The sequence below is a fragment of the Scatophagus argus genome, chromosome 15, assembly GCF_020382885.2.
Source record: "Scatophagus argus isolate fScaArg1 chromosome 15, fScaArg1.pri, whole genome shotgun sequence".
In the NCBI taxonomy this organism is placed as follows: domain Eukaryota; kingdom Metazoa; phylum Chordata; class Actinopteri; family Scatophagidae; genus Scatophagus; species Scatophagus argus.
The window spans coordinates 1,185,532-1,196,420 of record NC_058507.1 but is presented as its reverse complement, the minus strand read 5'-3'; the positions used below and the strand labels follow the sequence as shown (position 1 = coordinate 1,196,420).

Here is a 10,889-nt window from a genome sequence, read left to right as displayed (position 1 = left end):
AGGACGTGTGTGTTCAAACACACACGCACACACACAGTAAAGCACCTTCTCAAGCCTCTCTGCACCATAATGATGTTCTTGTAGCCCTGCAGAAAGCCTGGGCAATCCCTCCTTCATTTCCTCCTCCTCTTCTCCCTGATGAGCAGAGCCATCCCTTCATCATCAGCTGCACCATAATGTACTTCAGTCTGGGGACGAGAGGAGAAAATGGAAGGTTAGATTGAAAACAGATTCTCTTATAAGCTGATCCTACATTAGGGGATGTACATAATACGCCAGAGTCATCAAGAGTTCGTTCGCCGCAGCCGTGGAGTGATCCATCGACGCCTCGACACGCCGCAGATGAACAGAGGCTTCACTCCTGCTGCAGGTCAGAGGTTCAGCGAGTTCTCACCGGGACAGGGTTTAGTTTAGACTCAAACACGCCTGCTGGTCTGACAGCCAGGATCTCTTCAGAACAAAGCAGACAAATCGAAGATGGTCAGCTAAAAGATCATATTCTCATTGTGTGCCGACGTTTTGTTCCTGCAGACCTTCAGGCATCTGAATTCCTTCTTTCAACATCTTCTGCTTGGCTCTCGCACCTCCAGTCTCTCCATCCTCACCCAAAATCTGATCAGTGAAAAACTCTGGATACCCAGTGCAGATTAATAAATAAAGTAGATGACTAACATTCAGTCATCTATTAACTTTTCATGTTGCTTTTGGGTCATTTTTGAAAAGACAGCAGAGCTGGACGTGTGAGGCTTATAAATACTCAACACTGACAATTTAAAACCATGAAATTAATTACACCTGAGTGACATGAAGCAGTCATGTTTAAGCCTGAAGTAGACTGAAGATGTTCTCCTGTTGTAGTTAAGACTCAGTGCTGGTGGAAGCTCTCGTGAAGAAGCAGTTCTGCAGGAAGGCCCAGCTTTTCCACGAGTGGTCTCCATAATGTAACCACAAACGCTGAGGAAGGCAGCGTGACACTTTAATGACCTGAAATTGTTCTTAACTCCATCACATTACACAAGCTGCCTGTCTGCTCCCTGAACAATGATTTTCATCTAAAGGGTGATCACACTGGCTCTTTAACTTGGATCCTCCCACTGCAGCTGACTCCGCCCCCCCACACACACCTGTTCAGGCCTCTGTTTCACTCTCAGGGCCTCCACGAGCTCCTCATTAGTCTGTGGTTTCACAATGATGTGCACCAACTTTAAACTGATGTTTCTGCCTGAGAGAGCTGCAGATGTGTGTGAAAGGAGCTCTTTCTCTGTCGGCCCCGTTGGCCCCGTGACGAGCGGCACGTCCAAGGCTGTTTCCCTGGAGCTGGGAGTGAAGGAGAGTCTGTGTGAGGAGGCAGACTGAGCTTCAAGGCCTGCTGTTGGACATTTTGATTTCATTTGAGCGTGAATGGATTGGCTGCACGTCACTCGGCACACGTGAGCAGGTAAGGCTGATTCATGCGAGTGTTTGGCTGCCACAGGCTCACACTTTCTGTTGGCTTTAATGATGTTGCGCAGCAGAGAACAGCTGAACGTTCACTTGGAAATGTCCTGAGCTGATGTCAGCTGATTTCTGTTCAGGAAGGATCGGTGGTTTGGTTTTGCTCCAGTCAAAGATGTTCTCATATCTTTTACTTTACTGAAGGTAGCAGTACCACAGTGTAGAAATACTCACTTGGTGGTAAAAGTCACGCTTGCAAGTAAAATTACAAAAGCATTAGCATGAAAATATACTTGAAGTACCAAAAGTAAAAGTACTCATCATGCAGAATGTGATGTTTTAACAACAAACAAAGTTTGATCTCAGTTTATAATCTTACATCAGATCTGTTTGTTAGTGTTAGCCTGCTGTGTAACTTTAAAGTAAGTTACTGTTGGTCCTATGTGGCCTTTCGGGATGCTTCAGGCACAACTTTTGGCCTAAACTGATATTTTTATGTTGCTTATTTTAAAAAATGCTTTGACCTCATGAACTAACCCAGCAGTGACTGATGTGAAAGTCTTCTGCATCTTTCTTGCTGTCAGTGAGTCCCATGAAAAGGAACTTCTGAAGACTCGGGAGCTTCTGAAACAGCTGCTCACTGCAGTTTTTCTCACACAAACTTCGGGAGATGATATGTGTTTACTGGGGACTATTTTCTGCGGTGGATGAATCCACATTTGGTGCTGCAGTGAGTATTTGTGGCAGCAGGACAGAGTGTGTCCAACAGTGTGGCTCATTGATGTGTGTTTGATGGAGCTCTGACACACACACACAGCGTTTGTTAGTCGATAAATTCACTGATGGTTTGGATTGTTTCATGGGATTTGTTTACTGTCTGAATAATAAAAATATTGAGATGATTAATTTCCTCAAACAAAATCACTGAAACTTTAAAAATCAGAAGGACGTTTCAGGAGAGTGACTGTCTGACAGCAGAATGTGGCGTCGTGACTCGTGTGATCTGCTGATGAAACTGTGTGTGTGTGTGTGTGTGTGTACAGCTTTATGATGATGGTTTTAATGTGGATTCAGAGTTTTAGCCCGATTGCGTTTTCACGTCAGTCGTCAAAATGCATTTAAAAAACAATTTGATATGAGACGGCGAGAGGCCAAGAGCTGCTGCGAACGGCCGAATAAATAAAAGCAATGATGATGCCAGGACGACCAGAGACCACAATCAATCATTAACACACGGGAGGAAGAGTGTGTGTGTGTGTGTGTGTGTGTGTGTGTGAGGCGCAGGATGAAGAAGAAAACATAAAGTTGATGTCATTGACGTCTATTATCACTCATTTGCATATGGAGGTGTGTACATGAGGAAAGTGTGACAATGAGTGGAAACTTCAAAATGCTCCATCTGTAATTCCACATAGCAGTTAATTCATCATCTGTGCTGAGGCGTCGGGGCGTCCGCAGGCGTTTAGGACTCATATTTCAGCTCCCATTAGAGTGGCGGAGCAGAGCGCCGAGGCTCCGGCTTGACCTCCGACCTCAGCCCGTGGAATCGCAGCCTGACCCCATCAATCAGCACGCGGAGGGGGAGAATATGAAGAGGGCAACATTATTAGTTAGATTAGAGGAGAGGGACATTCAGCTGGCGGCGTGGGCGGCCGCCATCGCCTGTCTGTCTCTCTGGAGGGCCGGTGTGGCTGCCTGTCTGTCTCACTGCTCACGGCGACTCGGTGACATGATGACCGACAGCGTTGCTGTCAGATATCTCTGCGGCACTCTGCAGCCTGTCAGGAAACACGTTTAGGAGGAAAACCATGAGAAGGTTTAAGGAGGTTCTCCTCTTCAGGAGATGACAAAGTCTCCAGATTTTTAGATGACAGCAAGAGGTTAAAGGTCGACATGCAAAATGCGTTCATCATTGAGGTCATTTGTTGTTTCAAGTCCCTGAAATGTGAGGATTTGCTGCCGTTCTCTGTGTCGTGTTATTTTAATAAGAACTTTTTAGATTAAGGTGAATTCCTTGAGGTCCAGTTTGGCTTTGTGTTTATTTCTTATTTTTTTGTCTGATTGTCGGGGAAGCAAACAGAAGAGCAGGAAGTTAACTTTCATCAGCCTTTGTGACCTCTGAAAATGGCACTTAATTTCATGAACACGTTAAAATGAACAGCTGATAGAAAACCAAAGCTGTGCTTGTGGTCCCTGCACGCTTCTTCACGTATCTGCCCTCTTGTGGCCGCTCGTCTTCTCTCTGAGCAGGAGGAGGAAATGAAGCGACCTTCCAGTGAGGACGTCGGCGTCACATCCTGTCTCCTACCAGCGCTTTAAGGTCGGCTTCTTTAAGTGATGCTCAGGAACTTTGTTTGTTTCTTTGTTGGACATTTTGTGCATGAAGTGGAGCAGACAAAACAAGCTGTGATAATCAGTTTTGTGGTGCCTGACAAAGCAGAGAGGTGGTTGGAGGAGAAGAAAATCAGCTGATGTAAAGAAACACACACACGAGCTGACTGATGAAGGGAACCTTTACTATTAAGGGCAGGTTTACCGTTCGGTCGTAGGACGGAAGCCTAAACTCAAACCTGAGGAGAGCGTTGTGTCGGGACGCTCGCCATCTTTTTGTTCATCCATCGTTGTTGAAATCACGTCGCGTTGGTTTTGTCAGACTGATCCCCCGTCTGCCATCAGCTGAGGACGAGGGGACAAACCGGATGAGAAAACGGAGACGTGTGATCTTTAACGGACTGATGGTCGGCCTCCACAGCAGATCCTGCAGAGACGTGACGGGGAATTATTGACTTTTGTTGTGTTTTACAGCGAGTCACAAACTCCTGTGACAGCTTCCTGTGTGTGTGTGATGGTGCGTTCAGGTGCAATGAAAGAGCTCACTTTTGTCTTTTTAAGTCGCCTTTACTGAACGAGAGACTAGAGGCAGACTGAGTTGATGACTGAAGCCTTTCTGAGAAAACAACTAAATCTGTCACTTTAACCGCTGACTTCTCAGGAAGTTTCCTGACTTCAGCTCAAATCGTATTTTTCACATTTCTGTGTCATTCTGTCCTCCAGACTCTCCCAGAGATCACGACTGTTTTCCCCTCGGGTTACAACATTTCTAACTGTCATGTACGCAGTCAGCTGACACCACCTGCAGTGAGGCTGCATCTGCTTGCATCCACCGTCTCTTTTAAATATCGTTCTACGTCTTTTTGGGTCCTTTGTGCTGATTTTTACGTACAACAGCTGAGTGGTGGTGTAGCCGTCTTCATAAGGGGGCCGGAGGTTTGTGGACTGACTTTAATTTCCTGAGTGCTTTTCATTCTCAATGAACAAATTCTTAAACTTCTGAAAGCTGAGGGTTTTAACATCTAAGTACAGACTCCATCTGCAGAGGAAGACCGTGAGGTCTGGAAACAAACTGCTGCAGCTTCTCGCTGTGTCCTGATAATTTCTCTCTGACATTCACGCTGAAAATGGCACAAGAAAAGTTTCACGCTGAATGTGTGTTTATAACACGTGAGCAGGCTGATAAACGACGCCGCAGGTCAGGAAGTGCTGCATGGAATGAAAGAAGAACTGAACAAAGTTTTGATACTTGGTGCGACAAACACGTTTCTGTCAGTACCAGGAAAAACTGGGATTGTTGCACGGCCTTAATCGTACCTGAACGCACCACAGCAGAGGGAGAAGGTACAGTGAGAGGAAGAGTGTGTGTGTGTGTGTGTGTGTGTGTTTGTGTCGTCCTGAGGGATAACAGCAGGTTGACTGTCCTGATTCTGTCTGCTGTACTTTACCTGGTCACAGCTCACTAATACAGTCAGCACACACACAGCCTGTGACGCACACACACACACATGCATTCACACAGTAAAACACACACACACACACATTACAGAGGAGACCACGTGTCATGTCAAACGCACTGCGTGCACATCCGTGTGCACATCATGAGTCAGTGGCCGCCCTTAGAAAACACACACACACACACTGTTCAGTCCTAATTCTATAAGGGGGTCCAGCATGTCTCCCCTGAAACCTCCAGTCCAATTCATTTGATTTCATTACGGAGACACAGAGAGGTAAACTGTACTGCAGGCGAGCGCGGCTGGGCTGCAGCCGTGGTTTTCATTAGGAGCTGCTGGTTAGAGCTGCGATCCAATTTAGAGTGCAGGCTGGCAGAGTGGCGAGCTGTGTGTTTTTATTGGTATTTAATCAGCTCGATTGGGACGTTTTATTAGTGCAGTGCTTTGTTTCTGAGGACAGGCGAGAACCGTGGGTTATTAGGGACTCTCGGAGTGAGGCTCGGAGTCCCAGCAGGGGGTCCAGGAGGTGGAGGGGTGGGGGTTCAGTGGGTCCAAAGGAGGATGAAATATTGAAAAATGTGTCCTGTGTGGCTCCGTGAGGAGGAGGAGGGCGGTAAAACCGCCAGAGTTGGGGGTTCGATTCCCTGTGCTGAAAATGTCAGGATGCAAATGAGAGTTCTCCTCAGAAGACAAACACAACAAAAGATGATATTTTAGGTGAGCTAATTAGCTTCTGTTGCTAATGGCTAGTATAGTTTACATGGACCTACTTTGGGAAATGCTAACAAGCTAATGATGTTTCTCTTGTTTTGTCTTCTCTGTGTCGTACTTCACTCTTATCATTCAGGAATGAGACATTCAGCTTCTTGATTTGACCAAAACATGTTGGATGTAACTTCATGCTGCAGCAATACCAGGTTACCAGGCAACCACACCGTGGACAGAGGGATAAAATGTCAAGAAATAGTCCCAGGACATAACACAAAGCAGCAGAGCCTCTCTGTGCTGGGCTAACAGGTTGGGTTAACGGGCCACTCTGAGTTACCGTCACTGTGAATGTGGGTGCGACTGCTCGTTTGTTGGCTCAGTGTCAGAACTCCAGGCCCCCTTCATGTTCACCTCCGTTTCCAGGGCCCCTCACCAGCTAGTCTCAGTTACCTGAACTTAACCAGACGACAGAACCACAGTTCACAGTTCGCACAGTCTTTACAGGCACATGACGTTTGTCCAGGTGTCTCAGTCCTGAAGACGAGTCCTGTTGGGACTTCCTGTCTGAACGTTGAGAGTTTTGACAGTTTGTTCTTGACCTTGAAAACAGCAGCTGATATAAACACACGATCTCATGTGCAGACCTGCAGTCACAGTTTGGTTGGGTTTAAGCATCATATTTGCTCAGGTTTTGGAAATCATAGTTTGGTTTAAAATAAGTTTACTCACGTTATGCTGTGCTGTCAGTGAAGCGTGAAGCTCGCTTACAGGCGTGAGCTGAAGTGGGTCAGTGCTGACTTTTGGTTTGACGTGGGACACTGGAGACGCTCGCTCTTTATCCCACGTCAACTGACATGTTTTTCTCTCAGAAAGGCGTGATGGCGATGGTGATGGCGTCATTGATCCGCCATAGACTGGGTTCCCTCGAACACAGGGTCTTCATCAGCAGATCTGAAAAGGTCTTTTCAGTTTTTGACTTTTGTGCTGTGGCAGTGGGTGAAGCGGATGAAGTGATGATACATGATACAACATGAGTGGACGTGGAGTGGAGGCTTTTGTCATCTCCAGGGTTGAGCTTTGATGACTTCTTGACTGACAGACCAAAGTTTTTCCAGCTCTGAGGTTATGGAGCGAAACGGTGCCTTATTTTCAGAATAAAATGTGATCAATAAATGTTGAAACATTGTTGGATAAACAAAATGAGCTGGGAGGCAAAATACGTGGAGAGAAGGAGAAGAGAGAGGGAGGGAGGGAGGGAGGGAGAGAGGGGGAGGGAGGGAGGGAAGGAAGGGGGAGGAGACTGTGTGAGTGAATATGACTTTATTCAGGAGTCTGATCACACACGGAGCTCCACAGAGGAGGAGCAGGAGGAGAGCGGGGCGGCTTCAGCTGCTCCGAGACCAGATGAGAAACACACACACACACACCTGACGATGAAAACTCTCTCAAACGCACCTCACTCCTTCACTGTGACAGCAGCTCTCCTCGGACTTCAGCTCCGGGCTCGTAAGCCGAACTTGTCCTCCTCCAGTCCCACAGTAAGCCGCCTCGGACACGACACAACTCTGTTCCTCTGAGCACAAACACACTGTTAAGCTGCACAAAACGGCAAAGTTCGTCCGAGACCTTTTCGTTTGGCAAAGCTTCTCCACTGACGTGGACGGCGGAAAGTTAACATTTCGGGTTCATTTGAAGACTTTTATGAGGTGAAACAAATCGTGACGCGGCTCAGAAACATGCCAGGAGTAAAACGGTGCCATTTGCTCTAAAAACGGGCTCTTTGTTATCGGCGCTGCCTTAAAAATAAAAGTCCAGTTCACAGCCGCTGCGTTAATCTGCACAATAAAGCCAGAGGAAATGTCCTCCCGCTGAACAAACAGCGCTATCAGTCAAGCTCCCTCCCTCCCTCTCTCTCTCTCTCTCTCTCTCTCCCCCTCTCTCTCAACCGCAGAGGACAACACACACACACACACACACACACACGTGCGCGTGCGCCCAGACGCAGGCGCTCGTCGACATACCGACACACACTCCTCTGCCGCCGCTGCTGCTGTATCAGTGTATCACACCAATGTCATTGCCGAGCTCGTGCTGCTGAGAGCCGCGCGCTCCCTGACTGACCGACTGCTCTCTTTCAGGTCCGCTGTTCCCACACACACCCACCGAGCACCGGGCAGACACCAGGCGGAGGACGGCCGGGGACCGCATGCCTTCCTCGGATGGAGAGCCGGCGGCGCTGCCCGTGTGAGTCCGGAGCTCCCGCACCGGGAGACAGCAACACAGACTCGGCTGTCCGTCCGTCTTTAGCCGGCGAAACAACCCCCTCTTAGATTCACTGATCCACTGAACCCACTGACTGTTGAGTGGCACGCAGAAGGGGAGACCGCGCGCTCCGGAGACACCGGGACCATGATCCGGTGCTGCACGGGGGTGCACGGAGGTTATCTGTGAGGGATAGAGCCGAGAGGGAAGAAGACAGAATAAAGGAGAAGGTTTCAGATCTGTTCTGCTTGTGCACCACACACTCACTAACACCATTAATCTATTGATCCATTGATTGGTGACTGTTTGTTTTGCGCACCGGACACACCGGGACGATGATCCGGATTCGCTCCAGAGTTACATGCGAAGGTTAGAGAAGTAAAGACTGATACAAACAACAAAAAGAAGACTGTTGTTTGTCTTCTATTGCCGAATCGATACATCTATTGATCTCAGTAATCGGTGACTGAGTCGGGAGGAAGGAGGAGAAGCGGAGGAGCTTGTGAAACGAGACGCGGGGCGCAGCGGAGACGGCCGGGGGGACCATGATCAGGATCTTCCCGGATTTCAGCGTCCAGGTGACGGCTTCGGCAGGCGGTGCACCCGGGGCTGGAGGCGGAGGAGGCGGCGGAGGCGGCGGGATGGTGACCGGACCCCCGGTGGGTCGGGTGCCGGTGCCGGTCCCCGGAGCCACGAACGGGACCCCGCAGAGCGTGCAGGGAATCACCGCCTACCAGCAAAGGTATGTCGGGAGCTGCGGGAAAAACGACCTGTGGCGTTACGAGTGTGGGACGGGAAAAAAGAGTTAAAAATTTAAAAAAGTGAGAGGAAAAATAATATTCCTCCAACGTGTTTTACTGCTTAAAGTTTTTGCTCTAGCAGATTAGTATTTTATCCACCTTTAATATCTTCTGTATGATGACCTCCCATCTCATCACAGCTTTGTGTTCACACACACTTGGGCATTTTTAACTCAGTGGGCACTTTTGGGTTTGATATTTTATGAAGATTTTTTTTTAGATATCTTTCAGTGACATATCAGCTGGCATTTAAAGCCAAAGAAAAGCTCCAAACCCTCGATTGCAGGTGCATCATTCTGTGTTAAACTGGACTCAGAGTCTGTTCGGATAAACGCTTCAAAAATGTGGCCTTTTCCTCCGTCTTCCCCCACAGGAAAAAAAGGAGAATCTGGTGACTTTTGTGCCTCACAAGAGGATTAAATTCAATATCTGCAGTTTGTTTTGGGATTATTTTTATGTTTCAGGGCGAGTTGTGTGTTTGTGAAGGACGGGGATGAAGCGGCACAGGAGTCAGGCTGCAGTGATTTAGTGAAGTCCAGCTAATTCAGTGATGAGCTTCTGCCAATTCAGAGGAAACAGACCACCGAGTTATTTCAGCAGAAAAAGACAAACGTGCCGCGTGGATTTCAGCTTCTTCCTTCAGACAACCCACGCCATCCGTCCCTCTGCTTTTTCCTTATTTCCCCTCCGCTCTGAATCCAAATGATTGCCTCTCCGTCCGGCCGCTCGGTAGGGTTGTTTTTTCTAATCATCTGGAGCTGTGGGGGAGCCAAAACACACCCCACACACTCGCACGCTCTCGCCTTATTACCCGAAAAACTCTCGGCATTATGGAGTGCAGCTAAAGTCTAAAATCTGTGAGCAGCAAACGGGACATAAATCAAAGCCGGGGCCTCTCGGAGAGCTCTGAGAGCGTCTCAGCCCTCTGGAGCAACAAATGCGAGGAGGATAAGGGCCGTATTGTTATTTAAAGCAGGGCTTCTGGACACCCCCATACAGGACACAACCTTATGTTTGTGTCCATGTGTGGAAGGCGAGGGTTGGCGTGCTGCTTTGACACGTTCTCTCATCGTTTCTCCTCATGTCAAACCTGCTGCGGTTTAAGCGTGTTGTCGTGTTGGCCCTTCGAGGCCCCCACAGGCTCAAATGATGAACAAAGGTTTGATCATTTGTGTCTGTGTTTCACTAACTCATGAGGACGTGATGTTTTTTAAAAAGTCTTTGGGTGTTCGTCAGCCCGCCGTCGGCCTGCCGCTCTTCCCTCTTCCCTCTCTGCCTTCTCTCCATACGTAACATTTCCCCCAGCAAACAGCTGGCAGCTAATATGTTTATACATTACGCTCCATTATCCACGTCGCCTCCGATTGACTGCTCTCAGTAAGCAGAGCTGAGCCGGAGAGAGAAGGAGCAGCGAGACCTCGTTGGGAACAACCCGAGCCGGCGCTTGTTTCGACCTGCGCGAGGCCAGAAGAATAAAATCAGTCGTGAGGCGAGCGGAGAGCAAAAATGACGGCTTCGCTGCAGTGACAAAAGCCCGAAAACATCCACAGCTTGTATTTGTTTTTAACCCCCAGCCTTCACCTGTGGTGGAGAAAATCCAGCCGGTGGATGAAAGCAGTTTGGCTGGGGGTCAAAGCTGTGACCTTTGGGTTTTTGTCATCACTTCAGAACATGACCGAGCACCTTTTCATGCCTAAATCAGCAGAACAAACCAGCCTGAGCTTATTTAAGGCTCACTTTTGATTTGAGAAATTGTCTTTATTGTCACGGTGGACTGAATCTGCAGCGAGTCGATGCCTCTGCTGTCAGACTGCTGGACACAACGAAGCCAAAGCTCACGTCGCCGCCTTCGCTGAGCACATGACTGCGTTGATCGCCGGCTGGAGGTTGTGGTCCC

At 48.4% G+C, this 10,889-nt stretch overlaps 1 protein-coding gene across 1 annotated transcript in view; it reads left to right on the top strand.

The window, feature by feature from the left end:
• Positions 1-1,125: 1,125 nt before the first annotated feature.
• Positions 1,126-10,889, top strand: part of LOC124072110 (neuronal PAS domain-containing protein 3) — a 209,946-nt gene continuing 200,182 nt past the window's right edge. Inside the window, exons 1-2 of the mRNA XM_046413292.1 lie at positions 1,126-1,438; positions 8,069-8,934. Of these exons, the coding sequence (XP_046269248.1) occupies positions 8,738-8,934 (197 nt within the window). The 5' untranslated portion in view covers positions 1,126-1,438; positions 8,069-8,737. The remainder of the gene's footprint in view (positions 1,439-8,068; positions 8,935-10,889) is intronic.